Source organism: Aedes aegypti, chromosome 2 (assembly GCF_002204515.2).
Source record: "Aedes aegypti strain LVP_AGWG chromosome 2, AaegL5.0 Primary Assembly, whole genome shotgun sequence".
Classification (NCBI taxonomy): domain Eukaryota; kingdom Metazoa; phylum Arthropoda; class Insecta; order Diptera; family Culicidae; genus Aedes; species Aedes aegypti.
This window is the reverse complement of record NC_035108.1, coordinates 120,089,542-120,116,744: the sequence shown is the minus strand read 5'-3', so window position 1 is coordinate 120,116,744 and position 27,203 is coordinate 120,089,542. Positions and strand designations below refer to the sequence as shown.

The window sequence follows — 27,203 nt, the reverse complement described above, 5'->3', positions numbered from 1 at the left end:
CGGCAATAGCTTTATTATAATGGGTATTTATTTACCCGTTTTGTATTTCTAAATTTACCCGTTTTGTGACAGATCTCTATGCTTTAAAAAAATGGGTGAATTTTTACTTATAAAAGGGTATTCGCAAACCACCGTGTATTTCTTTTTCCTGTAAATAATGCAATTTTCGAGCAAAAACTAATAACAGTGTATGGCTGCGGTCGGAGTGCGCAAAAACTGACAGCACGAACTGTTGGTGCAAGAAACTGCCAGCTTGCGAAAGAAAAAAAAACGAACGGAGCATTTTCTGCATTTGTCACTTTATTGAAATGAACAACTTCCAAAAGAAAGTGAGTCCCGTTTTTAATTGCATTTCATTCGCTTCCGTCGTGCAAAATCCAACCCATTAGTGGCCAATTCCCATTCATACCGGGGCTAGGTAGCCTGCGAAAGTGTCGGAAAAAGTGTTCCATCCGTGATCCGGTTGTGAATTGCGTGTTAATTTTTTCCGTCTGCTCTGCCATCTGAAAACTGTTTTTGCTTCTCTTTCCCCTTCCCCTCCCTACTCAGAGGAAGCTTGCTGCAAGTTTTTGACGTTTCGTTCGATAAGTTCCAGACTGTTTTGTTTTGGGAAGCAAAATAAATCCGGAATTTCTTGCTGGAAGTGGTCCCGGTTCTCAGGCAACCATCGGGAACTGCTTAAAGTTCCTCCCGGGGATCGATTGGTCGTGGCAGAAGCCAGTGTTTCTCTGATAGTAATTCAGTTTTTGTGATTGTTTACATCGCACCGCAGGATGTAAGCGGAATGCCTTCCCAATCGAGACCACGAGGAATGTCTGGCACTGGATCAGGTGGATCTGGACGACCAGCAGTGACGGCACCAATGTCCGAACGGCAGCAAATGGCCCTACTGATGCAGATGACGTCCACGTCCTCCGGCAACGAAGGAGGTAAGCGATAATCTTCAATAAGGCAGCTCGTCCAGCTGTGATTGGTTTCGATTTCTTATTTTTAGAAATGAGTCCCGGATCGAGTGGAACCTCTGGAACGAATACCGGTGGGGGAACTGGTGGCCACTCGCGCCGTGATCGCATTAATGAACGCGGTGAAACGGCATTGCATTTGTCGTCGAAAAAAGGCGACCAGGAAACGGTCAAGAAGCTGCTGGAACAGGGTTCGAATCCTAATGTTACGGATTTCGCGGGTAAGTCCAATTTGCGTTAGATTTTTTTGCCAAAACGTTGAAAATATCTCTTATGATCTCGATCCTGATGAGATGCCTTAGGGTTGATTCACATATGACGTCCCTCGTTTATTGGGATTTCTACACCCCTCCCCCTATGTCCCGTTTATTTTCCAATATCTACAGGGCTGGTAGCAAGTCACTTTTTAGTGACTTGGTCACTTTTTTCGACCTGGCCACTAAAAAGTCACTATTTTCAACAAAAAGTCTCTAAAGCCACTTATTTCAGAAAATTGGTCACTTAAGTCACTATTTTCGTGATCTAACGGTATTGAAATTTAAGGTTGGGTTATCTCTTCAACACAAACAGCAAGAAATATTTCAATACAGTACCAGAACAACGGCCTAACTGACAAATGTAAACAAATTGAGTTTTATTCACCTAAAAGTTTATTTGATAAACTACAATCATATACTGCACAACTGTTTCTTAAAGATAACGTTTTTTCACGAAATAAGTGAGAAAAACATAAAGGCGCATTTGATATTCTCTTTCGATACGAACTCTGATGTCAATTTCGCCCACCTTCCCCCCCTGCGGTAACCGGGCGCATTTGCGATTGAGTGTGGCAGCAGGGCGCATTTAAAACTGCGTGTGCAGAAGGTCGATAGTGAAGAAGGTTCGTGTGAAAGAGCGTAGCAAAACAGCGAAGCTGATGATAGTCAAACCAGAAGGATGTGGTAGAAAGGCACAATCGCTGCTGTCAAACTGAAGGAGACGAAAAACCGAGGGGCGCAACAATCCTCAATTTTGATGAATGGCGCATGATGCTTTTTTTGTTTATTTTAACATGTTGTTCATAATATGAAAATAAATCAAATGGTTTGTTACAAAAGTAATATTGTAATGGATCATACAAAAATGCATCATGCGATTAAATCGATCGGAAACGTAATATAGAATTGAAATTATATCCGCTGAACTTTAAACCGATTTTACTGACAATGTATTAGTGTTCACATTCGCCCTAATTCTGACTCTGTATTGATTTATTTATTATTATAAAAACAAATAAATGTGATTTGGAAATTTAAGATGCATTAAAAATAGGAATTTCTGAATATTTCGTAGCCATTGCAACGGAAAATATAAAAAAATAAAGGAAAGGTTTTGGAGAATATGCTGGTAAAACATTTGGGCTGAATTTTGTAGTCAGAATTTTTTAATAGTTTTTGTGAATACCAGAGCCAATATCTGGCTAATATGTGACTATAGAAAGCAGTGGCGCGGGAAGTGGGTAGGACAGGTAGGACATGTACTACGCACAAAAACATCTGGGTAGGACAGTCAAAGGGTTGTCCTACCCACGATTCTACAAAAAAAAAAAACAAGATCAGCAGAAAGCTTGAAAAATGAATTAAACTATTTATCACATGTTCAATACCCTCGATCAACGTCCTACTTATTATTATGGAGGATGGAACATATGATAAGGTTTTCATGGTATTCTCATGCCTAGTAACAGTTTCTGCGCTTTGAAACCTTTTTCAAGCATCTTAAGTTTTTCCTGAAATCTTTTGCAATTAGCCGGTGCAAAAAATAAAAAACTACACAAATTCACTGATTTTTTGCTGTTCATCCATTTGTTATCTAGAAATATTAAGGAAATAAGAACAATCGCACTGGTTGTAAAGGCAAGGAGTTTGGTCTATTTTTGCCAAAAATGATATGAATATAAATGATATTCATATTTTTTTTTCAATATGAATGATAACAAAAGTTGATCCAATGAATGATCTTCAAGACAGGACTGGTAGTAGGTTTTTTTCAGAGACTTGCTCTTAATGCAAGTCTGTATTATAAATAGAAGCTGTCTAAAGTATCTGTTTAAAAAAAAATGTCCCTTAAATCTCTTTTATACTTATTCGGCTCTAAAGAAACCTTTTGATACTATAACGGGGTTACAGGCTCTTCAAGATTATCGTATCAGATCCCACAAGGAAAAGCTTCAGGATGTATGAGAAAAATTTTATTTGGAATACTTCTCGCATAACTTCTGATCTCGCCCTAAAAGCCATTGGTAACCATGTGTGTAGCTCGTTGTTTCTGACCATTTAAATGGAGTTACATGTTATTTTACAACGGTATGGTGAAGAAAGGATTATCCTCTACACGCCAGTGATGTTGGTTTGGAAGCTGATTCATTCATTTGCACAGAAACAACGAACTACACACGTGGTTACCAATGACTTTTAGGGCGTTATCCCAGATCATGCGAGACTTTCAAGGTCTCCTGCAGGGAACTCTCCAGAAATTCTTTTAAAGATTTCTCTACCGATTGTCCCGGAAATTCTACCAGCAATTTTTCAAAGGATGCTTAGAATAATTTCCCCAGAATTTGCTCCAGGAAATCATTGGGAACTCCAAAGCTACTACCACCAGTAATTGCCTCAGGTATTACTTTGACTTCTTTTCCAAAATTATCCTACAATTTCCTCTAGATTGTTTTTCACTAGTCCTTCAACCGAATTCTCCAATTGTTACTCTGGGAGATCTTCAAAAAGTTTTTACAGAATTCCTACCGAGGAAATCTACAAAAGTTTGTTCCAGAGTGTTTAAAAAATAGTTTAAGGGTTGTTATTTTTCAAGAAAATCTGCAGGAATTTCTCCACTTGATCTGTTCTGTGGGTTCCTTCAAGAATTCATCCACGTATCATACCAAAAATTCGAAATTCCTCGAGCTTTTCATCGAGCAAATCTATTTTTTTTTTTCTAGGAATTTCTCCTACATTTCATACAAGTACTACTCCTGCAGTTTTATCAACAATTTCTTGAAAAGTTTGTCAAAAAAATCCCTTGCAAGCCTCAAAGCTTTATTTGAGTTTTCACACCAGTTTATACTGCAGTATTTTTGCCAATAATTCCTCCGATTATTCTTACACAAATTTCTATAGTGGTACTGTCCAATGTTTTCCGAGAAGTTTCTTCAGAATATCCTATAGAATACTGTCTTGAGAGTCGATTGATTTTTTTTTTCGGTTTTCTTTGCAAATAATATAGGAAACCTTCTAAAATTGCTCAAGAGTCCAGTAGTTATTTCAGAGATGCTTAAGGGAGATTTTAAAACTTATCCAAGTTTTAGAAGCGGTTATTCTATGATTTACTTTAGAAATGTCTTACAGATTTATATTTCAGAAAAAAACTTGGCATTTCCCTGGAGATTCTGGATTCTGGAAGAATTCCTGAAAACTTTCAAAACTCACTTGAGAGAAAATCTCAAAGAATTACTAGAGCATTTTTTGTAGAAATTTTAGAAGGAATCTCTGGAGCAATTGCTGAAGATTTCTTTAGAGAAAATCTAATATAAATCTTGACAGACAAATTCAAAGGAAATCCCTAGAAGTTTCTGGACCAGTTATTGATTGAATTGAAGAAGAAGTTTTGACCGGGAACCGTGGAGAGTGTCCCAGGGAAAGCGATGGGTGAATCACTGGATATAAGCTTGACTGAGTTAGGACTTTCTTGAAAAAAATCTCAAAGACTTTTTCGAGGAATTCAGAGAATTTTTGAAATAATCTTTGGAGAAATTCCATTTCTGTGGTTCCCCTTGGGAAAATCCAGGTAGAAATCTTGAGGTATACTAAACAAAATTCTTGGAGAAATACTTTGTGCAAATAATCACTAAATGAACTACTTCAGACATTTCTGGAGTAACATATGAAATAATATAATGAAAATGAGGGGGTTAAAGCAAAGAGGAGTCAGTGACAAAAAACTTTCAATTTCTAGTCCAGAGTTAAAATATTTCTTAGCTTCACTGTGACACAAAATATTTGCCAACATTTGTCCTACCCATGATTTCAAACGGGGACGCGCCTCTGATAGAAAGAATCCTTAACCTATTATTTGAAAGATCCTCATTAAAATTCCTCCCGGAGATAAGCCAGAGACGGGCTTTAATAACAAACAAAAAATCAAAGAGTTTGATAGAAACTCGTCCAGGACTTCAAAAGCGTACTAATATTGGTAGGAATCACTTCATCTTAGGTCAACTGTTTCTATGCAAAATGGGTCGCAAAACAGCTAAACGTGAGATTACGAGTCGTCACTAAGTGATACGATTGTTGTCAATAATTCCAGGGCGGCCACTGGACCGCGGAAAAAGACGGGAAACCGGAAATTTGAGATGGTCACCGGAACAATAATTTTGAACGAACATCTCCAAGCACTAAACCTACAAACCACCAAAATAAGTTGTAGAAAGTTGTTATGGTTGATGATATTGCCATTTACGAAAACCTGAGCCAAATGAATATTTGACAATTTTCTTGGAAGATCCACTGAAATCTTGGACAGAATAATTCAGAAGTACGATTGGCCGATTTCTGAGATGATACTGATTTCTGATGAAGCCTTGTCTGGATTACCTATTAGTTATTCATTGAACTATGACATTGCAGTTGCAGATGCAATTTTAAATTTATGTCAAAAATTTAGCCAGCTTAAAAAGATCCAACGTAAGTTTCACCAGATCAAGATTTTTTTTATGCAATTTAAAGACACCTACACGTTAATGCTTCCAGTGGACGATTTGCCCTTTGAAGGAAGCACCACACTAGACAACGGACTAGCATGCAACGCCCAGTGGCACAGTCGGAAAACATTCCTCACGAAAAATTTTCCGGCCTGAAGCGGGAATCGAACCCACACTCGTTGACTCGATGCGTATAAATGCTTGGTAACACTAACCGCACGGCCACGAAGCCCACAATTTGTCCAGGAATCAGTCATGGTCCATGGCTAACGCATAATTTCGAAGGCAGTCTTAGAAGTAGATGAAAAAATTTAGTACTATACGAATACGAATTTAGTACAATACCATTTAATTCCACTAGAGTTTGTATCCTCTGACAGATACGCGTATTTCGACCTCAACTGTAAGGCCGTCTTCAGTGTCATGTACTAGACTCGACTAGATATATCGAGCATCCGATGAACAGTTTGTCGTATGACAAAGAGTTTGTCGGATATTGTAACATGTTGCGATCAATGCGAATCAATTTAAAATTCACGGATAAACATTCTCACATACCATACACGATTGACGTTCAGATTAAAAACGACAAGCTAGAAGACAAATCGTGGAGTGCAATCAGGAAAATCCTCTAAAATCATGACTTTGATTCGCGAACAATTGCACGTCAACTCACAGGCCGAGTGATTCATTTTTCGCAGAGCGGAGTTTGTTGTGATGGCTTGACGACTAAGGGTTTATCGTTGCTGCTATGATCGCATGATAAAGAACAACCACGATGCTTGATTTGTTTTGTCATGATCACTAGATTTCCATCCTTGCTCACAATCTAACTTGTCGCCTTTCTTGGGGCATATTACCCCTTCCTTCCACTCCTCCGGTATCTGTTCTGTTTCCCAGATTGTGCCTATCAGCTGATGCAGACAAATGGCCAGCCTCTCCGGGCCCATCTTTATGAGTTCAGCTCCGATACCATCCTTACAAACAGCTTTATTGTTCCTGAGCTGGTGAATGACATCCTAAACCTCCCTCAAAGGGAGGGCTGGTTGGTTTCTATCGCCCGCAGTACTGACGAAGGTGTTCGTCGAAGTGCTGCTTCTACTTTTCGATCACCCCACGCTCGTCCGTCAAAATGCTCACATCCTTATCCATGCACATCTCGGCTCGCGGCACGAATCCATTGCGGGATGCCTTGAGCTTCTAATAGAACTTACGTGTTTCTTGAGACCGGCAAAGCCGGTCCATCTCTTCAAACTCCGTCTCCTCCAGGCGGCGTTTTTTTCTCCCGAAAGAGGCGGGTCTGCTGTTGCCGTTCCCGTCTATAGCGTTCCACGTTCTGTCAGGTCCCTTGCTGCAGCATGACCGCCCGCGCTGCATTCTTCTCCTCCAGAATCTGCCTACATTCCTCGTCGAACCAATCGTTCCGTCGACTTCATCCCACGTACCCGGCGTTGCTCTCAGCTGCATTGTTGATGACTGCTTTCACTGTTCTCCAGCAGTCCTCAAGAAGGACGGAGAGTTTTGGGCGCAGTTTCACCATCACCAACTAGTGATCTGAGTCGATGTTAGCGCCACGATAGGTCCTGACGTCGATAATGTCGGAGAAGTGCCGTCCATCAATCAGAACGTGGTCGATTCTGGTTATGTCAAATGACCTTATATCAAAAGGCCCGCTACCACTGTTTACTGTACACAAAATATGCCTGTAAGACTCAAAAAAATATTTAATTGGTTACTTGGCTTATCGGAAGATATTGTAATAGCGGATACGAAGATTTTTTTGTTGGGGGTTGAAACTACTGCGTCCAATATTTTGAACTATTGTAGTATAATACGAAGATAATATTAACTATCAAACATAGCCTTAAGATAAAGAGAAAAACAAATGATGATATTCCATCCGTCCTCATTCACTTTTTATTTTTCTTTCTTCCAGGTTGGACACCCCTGCACGAAGCGTGCAACCACGGTCACTACAATGTGGCCCTGGCATTGATCAAGGCTGGGGCCAACATCAATGCCACCGGACTGGAAAACGATACTCCCCTGCACGATGCCGCTATCGTGGGGCAGCTTAAGCTGTGCAGGATGCTCGTCGAACGCGGTGCCGATCCGACCTTCAAGAACCAGAAGGGCAAGATGCCGTGCGACGTTGCGGCACCGGCCGTCTACAACTACCTGCTGCAGGCACGAGGTAGGTGGCATATTTATTTGTTTGCTTAAATTGTTTGGTACTCAACGAAAGATCGACTACTTCAAGAGTTGATAGGAAAAAAATCGATGTTCTTACCACATTACCTGACTTTTAAGGTATGCGGACTTCTATCAAGAATTTCACCGATAAAGTTTTGACCGTTTTGACTGCAATTCAAAAAAAATGTGTATAAGGTTACTCAGTGAGTTAAATTTTCAGCACAAACGATCGTCTGGATCTCTAGATTTGTGCTCTTCAAAATTCGGGGTTTGACTTCTATCATCTTCACCATAAACTTTGCTTGATCAAATGGAAATAAATCATTCTGATTCTTATACTACAGGTAAGCTCAGTATTCATTCGGATGCAGGTTTAAATCATAATTTGTTACTCTTCCACTGATCATCAACTGTTGAAACATAATCTGAACTCTATGTTATACTATTATTAGGTGGTGATATTAATCCATACAGTCCAGATCTTAGGATCGGTTAGTTGATTAGTTTGTAGGGACTTGATTCACCAAAGCGGTCCTTTGATAGCAAGTATTCGAATTATAGGGAGAACAGCTACATATAAATCCTAGCCATATATTACCATATTAAACATTGGGTGAACAGATGACAAGCATACATAAATTCGTTTTTTTTTAATGTTATAGGAGTATTTTTGGAATTAGCCAAACGTCGAAACTGTCTGTTAAGTTGACTAGTTCGTGCAAAGTTTGGCTAGTTTTTTTTTTATACTTTTCAACGTTTGTTCAGTGAGACAAATTTGATGCCATACGACCGTGGCTATTAATTCTTATCTCTGTTATTCTGATTTTTTTACTTTTTTAAAGTCTACGGGGACGAACTAGCCTCGAGCTGAATTTATAATAAAGAGTAAATTAATTAATTAATTACTTTTATTAAACAATCAAGAATTGTCTTTTACTTCTCATAGTGAAACTCAACATGAATTGAATAACATTGATCACATGTAATCTGATGGGGGTTGGACTGTAACTCTTAATCGTTCGGTTTAATCAGATTTGATCACATGTTTGGTTTGATTTTGAGTCAAGATTCATAAACATCAGTGCAAATTACAGCGCACCGAAAAATAGAAATGAATGAGCGTCAATGGTGTGTTCCATGTCTAAATCGTCCAATACATTCTGTTTTACTAAACAACAGGATTTTTATGCTGTTCAATTGCGGTAAGTATGATCATTGTTCCTTACAATATCTTCTATTTGTGTAGAAATATCCCAGTATTACTCATGAGCAGTACTCTTTAAAATAAAGTTACGCAAAATCGGCCTTTTTTAAGTCTTTATTAGTATCATTCCAAACATTAAATTCATTTCTTATATCTAGGTATTCTCTGTAAGGCTGGCAGCAATTTGGAGTTCAAGTTGAAGAGCCCGGGCAAGCATGATTTTTTTTCTTTGCGTCGCCGGTTTTGGTTCTTTTTTTTCGGTTTTCACGTTTGCCGGGCAGTGCGAGTTGAAGAGCCCGAACAAGCAAGAGTTTTTTTCATTGTGTTGTCGAATTGTTACGTTAGGTGAAGCTGAAAGTGGATTGTGGCTGCTCGGTCAAGAATAAAGTATCAATTGGTTAGCTCGTTTCATGCTTTTATTTCAAATCTGTAAAATTTGTATGACCACATTCAATCGTTCAGCGTTGAAATGGCAATATTATTTTTCAACAAACTATGAATGGTTCGTCACTATGAGTGTCAACACAAACTCTTATTTGCAAACTATTAATGTTCTACATTTTTTTTTTTTTCAAAAAACCCCTTTCCTTTCAGCTTTGTTTTTGTAATTGAAGAAATACTTTGGATGATTCGACACTATGAGTGTAGATTTGCAAAAGTTATACTTTATTCAACAAACTTTGAATGGTTTGCCACTTCAAGTGTCGGCAAAAAGTGTTCTGTGATGGTCCAGCCAATCGAGCTTTATTTTACTTTTCATATGAATAAAATATGATAACACATGCTTTCGTCCTTACCGCTGTAGGAATTATGCGTTTAGATATTTGTTCAACAAACTTTGAATGGTTTCCTGTGACCCAACGATCCTGCCCATTAACAAACATCCCTCCCAGTAACCTTTGTGGAGATGCAGAGGCAAACACGGTCTCCAAATAGCAAAGGTTACGCACTAACATTCCTTCCTCCAATCCCACCTGACTGCAAGGACATGGCCGGCGCCGTTATTGACCCTGTATAAATAGAGGCACTGAATTAGGTATGCACACTGAAGAAGATTATGGCCAATCCCAGCCGAACTTCTAGTTGATTCTTTGTGCATTTTCACTGACTTCGATCAATCACGGAATAGCAACCATTGATATGTGTAGTCAGTCTAAGCTAAGCTAAGCTAAGCTTATAAGGGGATAGAGACATTTTACATATGTATTACATTTGGCTTGAATGCCCTCAATGTGATTTTTGAAAGTTAAATTATTATCTAGCATGAGCCCTAGATACTTAACTTCATCTGACCAATTTATTGGAACCCCTCTCATCTTGACAACATGTCTACTTGATGGTTTCAAATAAAGAGCGTTTGGTTTATGTGAGAATATTATTAGTTGAGTTTTGGAAGCATTAGGAGAAATCTTCCATTTTTGCAAGTACACCCGATTCTGTTTATGCACGGGGGATGCGTACCGTGCAAAAAAAGTTTTCAGTTCAAAATTTCAAAAAACCGTGCCAAAAAAGTAACACCATTTCTCGACGTTTCATGCAAAAATAAGGTTTTGGCGAAAAAAATTGTATGAAAACTTTTTTGCACGGCCGTGTAAAAAAAAATCCGTGCAAAAACAGAATCGGGTGTATGAAGAAAAAATATCCAAACTTTTTTGCAATCGACTACAGATAACACGCAGACTTCGTCCTTTGGCGGAGAGGCCTGTGTCATCCGCAAACAGGGATTTTTGACATCCCTGAGGTAGCTCAGGTAAGTCAGATGTGAAAATATTGTATAATATTGGTCCCAAAATGCTGCCTTGGGGAACACCAGCTCTTACAGAAAGTCTTTCAGATCTGGAGTTCTGATAATTAACCTGAAGCGTACGATTTGACAGATAACTTTGAATTATTCTAACAATGTATGTTGGAAAATTATTTTTTTTAAATTTTACGATCAAACCTTCATGCCAAAAACTGTCGAATGCTGTTTCTATGTCTAGAAGAGCAAGACCAGTAGAATAGCCTTCAGATTTGTTGGAACGGATTAAATTTGTTACACGTAAAAGTTGATGAGTGATCGAATGTCCATGGCGGAATCCGAACTGTTCATTGGCACAAATTGAATTTTCGTTGATGTGGGCCATCATTCTGTTCAAAATAACCTTTTCAAAAAGTTTACTGATGGAGGAAAGCAAACTGATTGGACGATAGCTAGAAGCTTCTGCAGGATTTTTGTTTTGTTTTAAAATTGGCACAACCTTAGCATTTTTCCATTTGTCAGGAAAATATGCTAATTGAAAACATTTGTTAAATATATCAACTAAAAATGTTAAGCTACTTTCTTCCATCATCGCCAGGAGCTTTCATGTTTTTGAATTTTTCAATAATAGTTCTCACTTCTTCCAAATCAGTCTCCCAGGCATTTTCGAAAACGTTCTCTTGATTGAGAATATTTTCGAAGTCCTGAGTAACTTGATTTTCAATTGGACTAGTAAGTCCTAAATTAAAATTGTGCGCACTTTCAAACTGCATAGCAAGTTTTTGAGCTTTTTCGCAATTAGTTAGTAATTAATATGCAATATTATTTTTCAACAAACTATGAATGGTTCGTCACTAGGAGTGTCGAACTCTTATTTACAAACTATTAATGTTCTACATATTTTTTTCCAAAAATCCCTTTTTTTCACCTTTGTTTTTGTAATTGAAGAAAAACTTTGGATGATTCGACACTATGAGTGTAGATTTGCAAAAGTTTTATTCATTCAACAAACTTTGAATGGTTTGCCACTACAAGTGTCGACATTATTTTTTTCTACTTGGAAATTGTTCATATCAATTGAAAATATTACATTCAAAGTCATGTTTATATCTCTCAAATAATTGTTTATCATGACCTAATCGCCTATCAAAGTGAACCCTGTGACCCAACGAACCTCACAATTAACAAACATTCCTTCCAGTAACCTTTGTGGAGATGCAGAGGCAAACACGGCCTCCAAATAGCAAAGGTTACGCACTAACATTCCTTCCCCCAATCCCACCTGACTGCAAGGACATAACCGGCGCCGTTATTGACCCTGTATAAATGGAGGCACTGAAGAAGTTTATGACCAATCCCAGTCGAACTTCTATTTGTGCATCTTCACTGACCTCGATCAATCACGGAATAGCAACCATTGATATGTGTAGTCAGTCTAAGCTAAGATAGATATTCTGTGTTAGGCAGCAATTTGGTAAAACAAAATTAAGCTTTCATTAACATTTTGTTAACAACATATTACATTTCATTTGCCGTAGCAGTTAAGAATTCACAGGAGAGTTGCTTTCACCTGCAAAAACGCAAAGCGGCTTGTTCTGAACCAACACACCATTTGTTTTATTTTCACATCCTGAAAAATCGATTTTGTGCTGATTTCTGCTTAATTTGGTCAAACGTTAAAACGCGCAGAGATGCTTAATATTGCGGAGCTGGCGTAAAAAAAATTCATCAAGAACAGCCTTCTTATGAAAGAAGGGCCATAATTCCGATTATGTCAAATGGCCATTATACCAAATGATCGTTATGCCTAATGGCTTTATGCCAAATGACCCGCTCCTGATATTTACGGTCCAATCAGAGGTTCTAGTACACATGTTCACCATAATTTCTTATTGTGTTATTGTCTGTTTGCCGGTTTGCCTCCTTCTACGTCTATGATTTAAGTGTTAGTCTTAATCAGATTTTGTTTCTACTTGGTTGGGGTTTTGCTAAACCGCACCAAGTACCAAAACCATTATTTTGAGATATTTAACTTCAAAGTTCACTCACCGGCCAATAGATCGCGAATTACTCTTTTCAAAATTTTATCACTCACAAATGACTAACATAGTCCAATCAGTAAGTCAAGATAGAATATTCAAGAAAATCATCATATATTTTCCATGTAATGAGATTTGATTTCAAATTAAAAGGCACTTGGTTCACTCTGGCTGAACAAAAATTGAAAAAAATGGGTTTTCAGTTCGGTTTCGCTGAATGTGTTCCATGATTTCCAGCAATACAAGAAAAAAGAAGACAAGCGGTTTATCGCCGTGCATTTTGAAATGCATGTTACAAATGTTTACACACTACGAATCGAAAGGATTTGTAATTTCCCATAGAACTGTCCCACAATGTAATGTTGGGGACCTATATGTGAACAATAAATTTGTACAAGGCATCCAAAACGTATTCTGTCTGTCTTTCTCTGGGTGGATTATCTATTTTACCAGGAATTATGTGAAATCAAGGTCCTCACGCGTTCAAAGATTCGAAAGAGACAACAATGATGTAGTTGAGAAATGTGATGATCGAAGAAAACCATGAATTTGTTCTGCCAGAGCGCACCAAGTTACTAGCAAGTTTAGCATTTGGCTGAACAAGTACGCGATTTTTTACGAAAATGGATACCACGAATGGCATGAAATTCTCATTGTATATGAAACTGCTTCTGCTCTACAGTTCAAAAATAGTCGCATAAGCTGAAAGTTGATTGATTTTTATGACTGTATGTTACGGGTAACGTAAAGAAATATAAATCGGGATTTGAACTCGTGGCCTCTGAGTGGTGATTTGGCGTGCTACCTCTAAGTCATTTCGAACTGCTGAATTGAGAGCTAAAAACTCGAAACAACTTATGCGCACTCTGGTCAAATAGGCTTGACGGTAAAACGACATTTCCTGAACAGCTAAAGCGCACCAAGTGCTAGCAAATCATTCAAACAACATCCAATTTAAATGTCTTGTTATTTCATTAAGGCTCGTGCATTAATCCATCAACATATTATTTAAAAAGCTAAGCAGAGCGTTTAGCGTGTTTTGATACCTTTTGTTCATACAAAAACACGATTTTTATATTAATGGTACTTGGTGCGGTGTGGCTGAACAAAATTTCAGTGAAAAATCATCAGCACCACCGAAACAATACTTTATTTTACATGGCTGTTCGCTTACACTACATGCTAAAATCCGTTGGTGTTGATCCTGTATGTTGTCGGGAAAGACCACTTTGCAATGTTTTAGGAAGAATTTGAAAAAAGGCCATTTGAATCAGAATATTAAATTACCTCCAATGACAAGCTTAGGTTTATGGGTCGCTCTGGTTGGATATAGTTTCAGTTTTACATATTCTGCCAGAGAGTGTGTAAAAAACTCATTTTTGAAAAAAATGGCGCTTGGTGCGGTTTGGCAGAACAACGACCACTTGAAAATACAGTGAAACCTCCATGAGTCGATATTGAAGGGACCATCGACTCATGGAAATATCGAGTCATGGAACTGCAATCCTTTGGAAAGCTGTTTCAAGGGACCATCATAGTAACCATGAAATTTTGTTTCTAGTATGGTTCCATGAGTCGATATCGAGTCATGGAACATCGACTCATGGAGGTACCGTTTTGATTGATATTACGGACAGCTTCAAATTCCGGACACTCTACTTTGTATGGGAAACATTTCACACGAAATGTTTCAATTTTTGCCGTTCAAAAGTTTTCAATTTCGAGGCTCGTTTTAGTTAGCTTTTTCCATAAATATCTTTGAAAATTTATAATGCCCAACTACCTTAGATGTCTCTTTAGTGGTTTGACGATTTCAATTGATGATTTGACTGTTCCAATAATGATTATCATGAGCTGTCCGGAATTCGAATCAAAGTGTCCGGAATATGAGGCAAAAGTTAGGAAGCGTCCGGAATAAGAATCATGAAAAGGCCACACATTTTGATTTATTTAAAATTATTCAAGTTGCGGAAGCATATTTTTTACCAACCATTCGAAAGTAAAGGGCTTCCGATGCTCGATAACGCTAAGGAGTCATACAGAATGATTTATTTTGTGTGCTTTATGCTGGGTTATACTTCACTGAGGCCTTAAGTGTCCGTAATATGAATCAAAACGGTATCACTGTAGATAATTTAAAAAAAAGGTAAATTTATAAATTATAACAGCTAGTCATTTCAAATCGATATAGGGCAACTTTATGTCTTTTATGTACCGTCAAACGGGGTGACATGCAACACATTGTAATTAACAATCACATGTCCATAAATGACGTTGCTTTTTTATTTTTTTAATCCCCTCCTCCACCATAGCAATTTGTCATAAATGTATCAATCGCATCTACTTGCACTACGCATCTAGTTGTTAAAATTCGCGTTGACAAAGCAAAAATAAATATTGCCATCGTTCAGAGCTACTTGGGCACTTTCATGATTCACTTTGGCATGGGGGTTTTCTCGGCCGATTTGTTTGAAACTTTGCAATAAGAAGCGCTTTAGTACGACGCATGTTGTGGTCAAATATGAGCTTTGTAGCTTTCAAAAAACCCCACTGCCGAAGTGGATCAAAAGTGCCAAGAATAGGGTCCGGCTCCCTAATAAATTTCTTCTTATTATTTCTAGTGTTACGTCTTTTCTTGGACAGAGCTTGTTTGTCATCTTTATTAAAAGTGAAGAAACTCTGAACAAAGCTAATGCTTACTTTTTTATCGGTAGATGGTACTCTTGAACATTACCCATACAAAATAACTTGAATAAAAAAAACGACAAAAAAAATGGAGAACTTTTGCGAGCTTTAAATAATCCACTCTCGCAGTCGCAAATCATCATAATTTTCTGGCAAAACCGTGTCTTTCCAAACAAGCTTGTGTCGTGTGTATCGCAAAGATGATGATGATGATGAAACAACGAGGTAGAAGAACTTGTGTGCAGTTCATCCGGGAAGCTGAGTAGGGCAATCGCTGTGTTGGTTTTGATGTCTCATAATAATAAAAATGAACGCACAGAAAAATCTCAACCGTCCCCTTGAGTCGAGCAGCGAGTCAAATTATAGCGCTCATTAAAATTTTGCACAATTTGCATAGTGTGTAGATTGGCGATTGAAGCGAAACCGAATTGATGAACGCGATGAGGACTCGAGATTCTAAACATAGACCATACAGCTGGACTGGATTGTGGAGAAACAGGCGCAGGCAATGGCGATCTAGCGCCACGTAACGACGGTTCGGTTTGGATAAGGTCAGAAAACATGATAGATGGTTTTTGTAACACTACTGAGTCGAAAGGCCTGGTGCAGTACATAATGCTTTGTCAGGCCACCGCCCAAACGGATGGTCGAACGTGTTGTTTCATTGTGCTTCCATGGCTGTGAGGACACCACGTTGAGACGTAGAATTTTATTGAAAACTGATAACCGTCGATAACAGGGATTTTAATACTGAGGCAATTAATTAGCAAAGGTCAGGGGGCAATGATAATGAGTGAGCGGCGCTATTTTTAAACGCACCGAGATAAAATCAATCAGCCTACACGCATGGGGATTGCACTCGTGGTCGGAGGTTTATTATTAATTTAATTGTTATTGGCATGTGTACGAAGTATAGAATAGGGGTTTCACGTTTCTGGATTAAGCTCCATGGCAAATCAATTTAATGAATATTTCCGTTTTTATTTAACATTTAAATTTATATTCTACTCCAAGCGAAGGAAGTGAGTACCATGATCTACCCTCCCTTCCATGAGTAAAGGTGTCCTTCCATGCATCCTAGCGTCATAGCACGCAAAAAGCTATCAGCGTTCATCAAAGAGAGAGAAATCGATCGAGTTACTTACGCTTTTATTCTAGCACATGCTTGTTTAATTTGAAAACGAGAAGACCGATTATAAATGTTGGATGTCGAAAAGGGAAGAGGGGAGTCTGCGTCCATCCTGAGGCAAAGATTTTTTTTCTGTGATTTACTTCCTAATTGGGAAGAATATTGTTTCGGAAGATTACTGAGAAAAACATCAGGGTCTGCCAAAAATGTCAACATAAATCGTTTATAGGTTCTGTCAGGATTTTGCTAAAGATATTGAAAGTAGTTTGCCGAAAAAGATTCATGAATACATGACACAGGTTGACGACAATATTATCTTATGATCAGGCTAGACAATCGTCACCGTCAAATGGAAAAAGTTGGCGACTAAACTAAAAGAAACAGCGTCGGATGACGATTTGCCGTAGAGACCGTGTCACATAGTCTCGACGTCACGACGAACAAATACGATTCCTTCGTTATGGGCGAATATTCGTTCGGGAACACTTAGCCGACTAAAAACCGTGTCTTCGACAGATTACGAGCATTTTTTGGAAGAAAAATTAACAAAAAAAAAACACGTCTGGATTTGAACAAACAATCTCTGAATCGTCAACTCCACGCGCTTATGTCATGAGGAGAGCGGGTTCACTTGCCATTACAAGCAATTATGTGATGGCATTCGTTGGTTGGTGCGAAGCAAGCGAATATACAGTAAACGCATTCTTCTTGTGAGTAAGAGTAGCAAGCGGAATGAAGAAAAATTTGCTCGTTGACGATTTTGGATTGAAGTTAGGTGCAATCTTCCGTCGATGACAAGACGACGACCTGCCAGAGTTCTTATATTGGATGACGATGTCTTTTTTTATTTCGTCATCGCACTGTAACGAATCTGACGATTGCCTGCCCTGCTTATGTCTGAAAGAAGGTATCTTTTTAGAGACTTGGTTTTTATTTTGATTGCTAATGGAAGGTCTTCAAAGTCTCTTTTTTAATCAAATTGTTATTTAAAGTCACTTCTTTTGCTTTTCCTCTAAAAGTCTTTAAAATCTCTTTTTTAACCAAAATGGTCTCTAAAATCACTATTTTCCTTTTCCTTGCAGTGAATTATGATTCGAAATATCTAATAAGGATTTTCCACAGGAATTACTCTGAAAAATTCCTAAATGCTATTCCTGGATTTCCTTAAAAGATTTTTTTCACCAATTCCAGTTTTACACCGATATTCCAGTAGTTACTTTCATAGATCTTTCAAAGCACAGCAGTTGTTAAAACAAAAAAATAATCCTCAAGGGATTATACCAGAGTTTTTGAAGAAATTTGTTAAAGGTTTTTCCAGGAACCCATGTAAATATTCTTCAAGGAGTTCCTACGCCGATTTTTTCAGTTATTTCTCTAGACATTCCCAAATGTCAAGCGTGTGCTAGAATAAGGGCATATATCGCATGATCGATCCTCTCTTCTGTGAATAAAGTTGACAAGATGCGGGTTTGTTAGCATTTTCTCAGTTCAGGACGCTAGGCAGCGATGCAATCTTGCGTCCAGAGGTAAAAAAATGCTGACAAACCCGCTTCTTGTCACCTTTATTCACAGAAGAGAGGATCGATAAAGAGGGTGTCCGGCCATTTGGCCGAACGCCGTTTGGCCGAATGCCGTTTGGCCGAACGCCATTTGGCCGAATGCCATTTGGGCGAACGGGTCATTTGGCCGAATGCCGTTTGGCCGAATAACGAACAAAAATATCTCTTTTTTTTAACACTGATGTGTAGCATTATCATAAGTGTGGCCCAATAATTGATCAACTAATTAATTTGTTGATCTTTACGATGAGGCGGGATATCATGTTTGTCGATATATAAGTGCTCCAAGAGCATATTCAATACGATCCGTTCATTCCGGACGAAGTTGTGAGCTCGCGTCAAGACTCTAAGCTGTAGATTACCAACGACGTGCTAGGGTTTGAAGTTTTTTTATATTTTTTATTTTTTTAAGAATTTTTTCCTTCTTTCAAACATAGGCTTTTCTTTCGATTTGTACTGGTTTCATTATTATTGGAAATAATTAAGCTTTTATTTTCAAAGGGAATTTTACCTTCTTTAAATCACGGTAGTTTTTTGTAGTTATACTGATATAACAGTTATTTGCGTTACACTTGCTTAAAATTTATAAGAGATTTTTCCTTCTTTTGATCATATGCTGTTCTTTCATATTTGAATATTTTTCATAGTTATTAGAATTCAGTCTAAGTAAAGAGTTTTATTAAAACATATAATCTTTAACACAAAGGATGATGTGATGTCATTCTCCACCAAGATTAATATTACAAAGTGTTAACTGAACTCTGCTCCGTTGATTGCGTTTATCAGTAAACCAGACGAGTCGGAAAATACTTACATCAAATAAGCTCACTGTTTTTAATTAATTTACTAAGTACGATCAGAATGATTGAAGCAAACTGATGCTACAGAAGGACGAATAAGTAAACCGTTTTAGTAACTGTCAAAAGCTGACTGACTACAAATGCAATGCGAAAACCTATGCTGGCAGCTATTTCCGCTAGCAAAGAAGTGAAAAATTGCTTACATCGAGGATGTTCCTCTAAACTGTTCTTTGAAATTCAGCTTTGAACTTAATTGCAAAATGCATGGTAATTGTAGCTCACTATTTTTTTTCAAATTCGGCCAAACGGCATTCGGCCAAATGGCATTCGGCCAAATGACCCTTTCGGCCAAATGGCGTTCGGCCAAACGGCGTTCGGCCAAATGACCCGGAACCGATAAAGAGAAATCGATCATGCGACTTACGCCCTTATTCTAGCACACGCTTGATGTATTTATTCGTGAATTTGTCGGTGTTCAGACGGACCGGATAAAATGATGATATTTTAGCCTTCTAAAGATAAGTCAACGACTCAATAGCATGATTTTTTCGATGCTATTTTGCTACTGTTGTTTCTTGGAATATACAAGTTTTTAAGTTATAGTAAATAATTCAAATATTTGGTAATTCCGAATGCTTGGAGTGCGCTTTCCTGGAACCATTAGAAACACATAGTTCAGTCTGACTCAACGCCGACCAATTCATCTATGGCTAATCTAATAAGTAGATGAACAAACCGAATTTAGTACTATACCATTTAATTCCCCTGAGTTTGTATCCTTTGACAGATACGCGTATTTCGACCTCAACTGTAAGGCCGTCTTCAGTGTCGTGTACAAGACTCGTACACGGCACTGAAGACGGCCTTACAGTTGAGGTCGAAATACGCGTATCTGTCAAAGGATACAAACTCTAGTGGAATTAAATGGTATAGTACTAAATTCGGTTTTTTCATCTACTTATAGGTATTCTACTAAACAGCTCGAAGATTTATAATAATCTAATGAATTAAACAAAAAAAAACCTACTGAGAACTCTTTTTTATTGAGGAACACAATAAGTTCGATCAACGATCCATCATTAAGTTCCTAAAGAAATCTAGAAATTTCACCATAATTTCATCCACGAATAACTCATACAGTTATTTCGAAGAAAAAAATCGAGTAATTTCTCAAGTAAAATCTCCACGGACTGTTTTCACACAAGTTTCTTCAGTGATTTTGTTCAATAAAGTAATGCCTCCAATAAATCTTTCAGGATTTTATCCATGAATGCAATTGATTATTTTTTTTATCAATATCTTACAAATTCATCTAGGCTTCTTAGGAAGTTAGAGAGTTGTGCAGAGATTCTAGCAAGAATCCATCTGAAGTTTTACAGCAGTTTCATCAGTGCTATAGAGTTCGTAATAGCAGTAAATTCAGGATTTTATTTTTCTCCAATAATGTCTTGAAAATGTCTGAAAATGCTTAATTAGTTTATTTGACAACTTTTTTGAGAAATTTCTCAAAGAATTTCTGCTGAGCTTTCTGCAGAAATCAAAGGAGGAATCTCAGGAGTAACTTCTAAAGGCATCCTAAGAGAAACTCTTGATTGAAATCTTCAAAACGCTGAACGGCAATTGAGGGGTTAGATAGAAGCAATATAAGTGACAAAACTCTAATTTGAGGAAATCGACTTTAAAGTTTTTTTTCAGAAACTTTCCATTCCATACAAATTGTATGAGATCTACGAAAGTAAGCCAATCTTCTACGAATTATGCTATTTTTTCTGTTAGACGGATGAATCACCTAAAAAACCGTTGGACAGCTTGGAGACAGTAGAATATTGTATACTTAACTCAAAACCGTCCAAAATGTCACACCCCTTTGAGCTTGGGCCCTTTAAATCTGGAGGAAATCTTAAGAAATCGTTGGAGACATCTGGTGAAATTAGTGTTTGAGTTCTTGAAAATGTCCTGAGGGCAGGGCTGGTAGTTAGTAACATTTGAGTGACATGGTCACTTTTTTCGACCTGGTCACTAACAAGTCATTATTCCCAACAAAAAGTCACTGAAGTATTTTTTTTTCAGGAAAATAGTCACTAAAGTCACTTACTTCAGGAAAATGGTCACTAAAGTCACTATTTTCGTGATCTGATGATAAGGAAATGTCAGGGGCTAAGTTCTTCAAACACAAACAGGCCTCGTGGCCGTGCGGTTAGTGTTGTCAGGCATTTAAGCGCATTGTGTTATGAGGTGTGGGCTCGATTCCCGCTTCAGCCATTGAATCTTTTCGTCAGGAATGTTTCCAGGTTGTGCCATGCTTGTCCTTTGGCTTGTGTTAAGTTACAGTCTGTGCAGCTAGATGGCTGAAGACGGTGTCCGTGTCTTTTAGATATTTGTCATTATAAAAACAATCATAGTGTGATTTTGAAGTCAAAGTGTCAAGCTTCTTGACTCAAGAAAAATAGGGACTCCCGGCTAACCTTCTTGAAGAATTCAGGTATTCATTCTGTAAACATTTCCAACGAAAAATGTAAAAATTTTCTGGAAAAATTTTTGGAGAAGATTCTAGCAAAACTTAGAAAGCGACTTTTAGGTGAATTTTTTATCCGAATTTTTTTTACCTTCCAGTTGTTTCGCGATTTGCTACCGTCAGAGCCACCACGCTGCTCTTGTGAACGAAAAACGAGGCTTTTCTACCAGTGTTGTACAAAATACAACGGCGTGACGACTGAAGTGTTAAAACAATTTGGCAAAAATCAGGTCTAATATCTGACAGACCTGTTGAATAAACGTGCCAGTGAGCTTTCTGCAGTAATCTACGACCAGGCTTTGGAAAATTTAACGATCATTGACACACGAGCCATAATTTCAGCCCATTTATCCGCCTGCATTCATACCACACGCATGACATTTAACGTTCGTGGAAGATAAAGAACCATGAACGAAAACAAGACAGACACACACCACCCATTGTTTGGCCCCGATCACTGTGTGTCAACACTTGTAACATTCGCTGACCCACACTCATTCTGATCAAGAAACAGAGGCGAATATTTTTTTTATTTTCTGTGCTATGTTTGCAACCAAAGAAGTGTTCAATGGTCCAATAGATTATAATAAGGTTGTTAATGGTTGCATTACCAGAAAATATGAAAGTTATTCCCATTTTTATGCAAAACATAAATCACCTAAACGACTCGATACTGTTGCAGTCTGTGAGAGTTGCTGCTCTTGAACGCTCTCGTGCCAATCGAGAGAGTGAATGTTTACATTCATAGGGCTCTTCGAATGACATGTGCCACGAACTGCTATGGTTCGCGAACTGTAACACTCTCCGAATATGGTTCGATCGGCTGATTCTAATCGAAATCCAAACACTGTCTACGACTAAAGAAGGAATTCTAAACCTGCCTCATAGAAGAACATCATATCTCCTCTGGAAGATAAACCAGAGACGGTTAGGAATAACAGCTAAAAAAAAATTAAAGACTTTGTCAGAAACTCGCCAAGGACTTCCAAAAACGAGTACTAATTTTGCTGCAATACATTCAAAATTCCAACGAATAAACTCTCGCGTTCAGTAGCATAAAGGCGTAACTGCAATGATCGGTTTCTCTTTATCGATTTTCTCTTCAACTAAATACTAAGCCGGGCGACTGCTTTTAACTGCTTGTTTCAGAAGAAAGAACTCATTGTCCTTGGTCATGTTGTGTCGAAAAATGTTACCGAAATTGATTGAATTTCGTGTACTGATCTAAAGAGAAAATCGACGAAGAGAAATTGATCACTGCAGATTCGCCTGTATGATACTAAACGCGAGAACTATACATTTTTCCATTGATTAATCATTGATGCTGGTTTTTAACACGACTTTGGTCAACTATTTCTATTCAAAAACACTATAATGATTTCTTTTGTTTGCTGTTTGCTTTACAAACTAAGTATGCAAAATTAATCATGTTCAGGGTAGTAGATCAGATGAAACGTGAGGTTTTGAGTTTGTGCGCACCATTGGCTATCTGACAATGCTGCTATGTTTTTTGCATTATAACTGCTAACATTTTCATATGTAATTTTCCCTTCATTTGATCATTGGCCGTTCATTCTAATTACGTTGTTAAACTAGTAGTTTGCATTATGACTACCGTAAGGCGGGGTGACATTGGTCCATAAGGGTAACTTTGGGCCAACATTTTCACAGCAAGCTAATGCCAGAACAATGAAAACAATGGGTCAAGCTTGAAGAATACGTGATAAATAGCCAATAGATGGTCATACATTACTTTTTTGACGTTCCTGCTAGCCATAAGATGCATCGAAAGAGGCGGTCAATGTCACCCCCTAGGCCCAATGTCACCCCGCACGGCGGTATTAAAATTTTCATTGATAGTTTTCCCTTTTGCAACGGTTAGCCTCCTGGACTTCCCTTTTTATTAAGTGCGATGGCTTAAGCGCCACTCCCGAGGGAGACCATCTACCGAGATTAGGGTTGTCCGACCGTTGAGACCTTTCAGAAGGAATAAGGCTCAATTTTCCATATTTGGACGGGAAGTAAGGTGGCTGACTGAAACGGTTCGCAGTACGTAAATTGTTGGCGTTATAAACATTGACATCGATGATTTTCCCTTCTTTTAAAAATAAACTGTTCTTTTAAGTAACACTTTTAATTTTTTTATTATCTTGTGTTTTATGCCAAACGTCCATTATGCCAAACGACCTTCTGAAATTCATTCACGATTATCGCCACAATTTTGTCTACAACCAAAAATTTTCTGTCGATTCAATCCACAGGTTTGTTAAGAAACGTTTTAAGTAATTCGTTTTGCATCTCTACTTCAAAATCTTCAATGAATTTTTGCCAGTAATTTCCTTATGAACAGGAATTTTGCTAAACATTCTATCACGAGTTTGTTTTCCAGTGTATTTTTTTTTTGTTCGTCTGAAATCAGAAATATAAAATAGTTACCTAAATCAAGCTAATGTTCTTCTCGTTCAAAAACAATTAAGTGAAATCTTTAATGCGCGATCTTTTTGACCATTTTTATCAATCAAGTCTTATTCCGGAGACACATAACTATTAAAAAATATTTGAAATAACTGGAGTACTTCAAACTCTAAATTCAACCAATATGTAAATTTCACATATACGTATTTTCATTTCTCGTCATTTTTATGACTAAAAAATTTAAGTTTGTTTTCAAGTCGCTTATTGGTCACTGTTTTGATCATTTTGGTCTCTGAAGTCACTATTATTTTGCTGTCGGACTGCTACCAGCCCTGTAAAGGGAAATCTTGAACGAACTTTTAGCGGAATCGATTGAAGAATGAATACTAGGATTTTTTTGAGAACTACGTGAAAGAATTTTTGGAGGCATTTCTGAAGAAAGTCATTTCAAATCGCGATAACTTTTTTGTTTCTCGGTATTTTTGCACCATTTTTTCACAAGTTCTCAAAAAAACTCTTCTAGTTTGAGGATCCGTGTCGATATTGATCATTGGTCATCTGGATCCAGAGATATTCCGAAATTCCTTGGGGGACTGACGCTTAATCATAACCCACGTATATATCTTAGGCTACAGATTTTTTTAACGTATTCAGATGTTCACTCTTTGGAACAATACATTAATGAGAGTATGTTGTGAAAAAATGAAGCAATTTGGAGCAGCCGTCTTTGAGTAATGAGCATTTATGTTGCTGGTACCAAGCTGACCAAATAAAGATCTTGAAAACTTCAATAAACCTCATATCGTAATTTTCAGATATCTCTAAGAATTCTTAACCAATTTGTATGATTTTTTCAGAGTAGCTCCTTATTACATGGCATTGTATAGCCCACATTTTACTTTTTCGATGAGTTGACGTAAAACAAAATGGCCGCCTAAGAAATTTTGTATGGAAAGTGTCGGTCCCCCAAGGAACATTGGACTATCTTTAAAACCAGATCACCAATCATCAATATCGACACGGATCCTCAAACTAGAAGAGTTTTTTGAGAACTTGTGGAAAAATGATGCAAAAATACCGAGAAACAAAAAAGTTATCGCGATTTGAATTTTTTTTCTTGCGGTAAAAAATGAAGCTGCCGGTAGAGGGGTTAATAGATTCATCAGAAAATTGTTTGGGAAATACAGAAACTACAGTAGTGTAGAAATCAACAGAAGAATGAAAGAGATGCATATAGAAAATAGTCATTAAAGTGACTTCATTTCATCAAGCCAAACCTCAAATTTTCTAAAGCACAAATCTGGAGAACCGATTATTAGTTTAAGCTGAAAACTTAATCGATTGATCACCACCAGCGTGTTACATCCGTTTGTTACATCTTTACCTAAATGTAAAGATTTTGGTGATTTTTTTATTGATAACATCTTTTAAACGTACAAAACCATTCAGCGACAATTAACAATCAGAGTGATAATCAGTAGAACCGGTTTATAAAATTAATAAAAAAAGGTGTAAACATGGGTGTAAAAGTTTGAATAGGATTTAGATCCTGGTCAAGCAAAAGAAAGCCGCATCTGATATCTCTCTATATTTCATCACGATAAGAGAAGCAAATTCAACTTGCTGCAAGTTTATTGCTGCTATTGGAAATGTTTTTTTTTTTTTCGTAATCACCGAGAGAATTCACGAAAGTCTTCTTCAACTTTTAAAGACGAAGGAAATCCTGCAGAAGTCTCTGGACGAAGTTCTATAGCTTCCAGGTGTTACAATAGGATTCTCTGCGAGGATCGCTCTAAAAATAACAGAAACTTTTTTATAAAATTCTTAAGGATTTCTACAAGATATCGTTCAACGATTTTTTAACCTTCATAATTGTAAAAATGATCCCAGTATAGAAGTTTTACACAAAAAATATACAGGGTTCACTCCAGATATCCTTTTCACCAAGAATGTTTCAAGGATTTCGATAGAAATCCATCTGAAATATCTTTTACACCTGGATTCACTGCAGGAACTACTCGAAAAATACTTCCAGGAAGTCCTTCGAGAATTATTTAATAATGTTCAGTTATTTTAAGAATTCTATCAGAAATTTCAATAAACTCTGAGAAGAATGTCTGGAAAAAATATTTAAAAAATTATTTAAAGAATGTCTGGAAACATTATTTAATTGAGACAGGTCTTTTTCTAAGCTGTTCTATGAGCACTACTACAGTTATTATGCGAAAGATTTCCTTTTCATATATTGTGAGGCAGGGAAGTCCAGGAAATGTTCATTATAAAAAGACCCCGGACCGACCTGGAATCGAACACACCTTCGGCACGGCTTTGGTTTGTAACCGTAGACAGAGGGATTAAATAACATTCAATTAAAATCCACTTCGGGTTCTTTGTTGTTACCAAAACATAACTCTGATAATCATTTGCTCAAAAGTTTGATAAGTTCCAAAAATGCGGTTGACCCTGGCATTGATAGTGATGAGTTTGAAATCTAAAATTCTCATTTGCTTGCGTTTGAAACTAGCTGCTTCTGTTGTTTGATGCCGTGTGTCCGCGCGTTGGTCTAATTGAGTAGATGTGGCGATAATGAAGTCTAATTGAAATGATACACCACTCCACTGGCCGTTCATACGAAAGTGCGAGAGGACGAGTGCCAAACGTATCTTGACTCGGCTCGACCTATCAGCATCCGACCAAACACACGTGTCCACATACGTGTGTGTATTAGTGTGCATCTTCGTGTGCTGCGTACTGATCTCCTGGTTCGGTGTAGAAATAATAAATAATTTAAATGACTCGATGTAAAGGTTATCGACAAGATTAATGTGTGTTGCTTCTTTTTGCTCTGATGTTACGCGCTTCGCGATGAGCTGGGCCAATGTCCTTTTTGTTTCTTACACACGCGCCGTGGCGACCATTCGGAATGGACATTCGTCGACAGCTCACCCATCAATACGAACATTGCTAAAATGTGTTCTTGAACACTTTCCTTATAGGGTTACTAGGTAGTAATCATTAAAAAATATTATAAGGATGTTCGCAAATTTGGGGAGAATGTCCAAATTTCCTTTGTCTCATTCATGAAAAATTAAAAGTCCGATTGGAACGGTCTCACCAAAACAATCCTTAAAATTGGCTACCCTATGATCACGTTGCAGTGATGATTTTTTTTTTGCGTTTTTCATCGTCTTCCACAATTTCAACGTTGTGCTTTTTTCAACCCCGT

General features: G+C 37.7%; 1 protein-coding gene across 1 annotated transcript in view; it reads left to right on the top strand.

Moving 5' to 3' along the window:
* The first annotated feature begins 223 nt into the window (after window positions 1-223).
* LOC5564145 (ankyrin repeat domain-containing protein 11) overlaps window positions 224-27,203 on the top strand; it is a 109,239-nt gene continuing 82,259 nt past the window's right edge. The window contains exons 1-4 of the mRNA XM_021842139.1: window positions 224-329; window positions 773-929; window positions 995-1,183; window positions 7,634-7,891. Of these exons, the coding sequence (XP_021697831.1) occupies window positions 309-329; window positions 773-929; window positions 995-1,183; window positions 7,634-7,891 (625 nt within the window). The 5' untranslated portion in view covers window positions 224-308. The remainder of the gene's footprint in view (window positions 330-772; window positions 930-994; window positions 1,184-7,633; window positions 7,892-27,203) is intronic.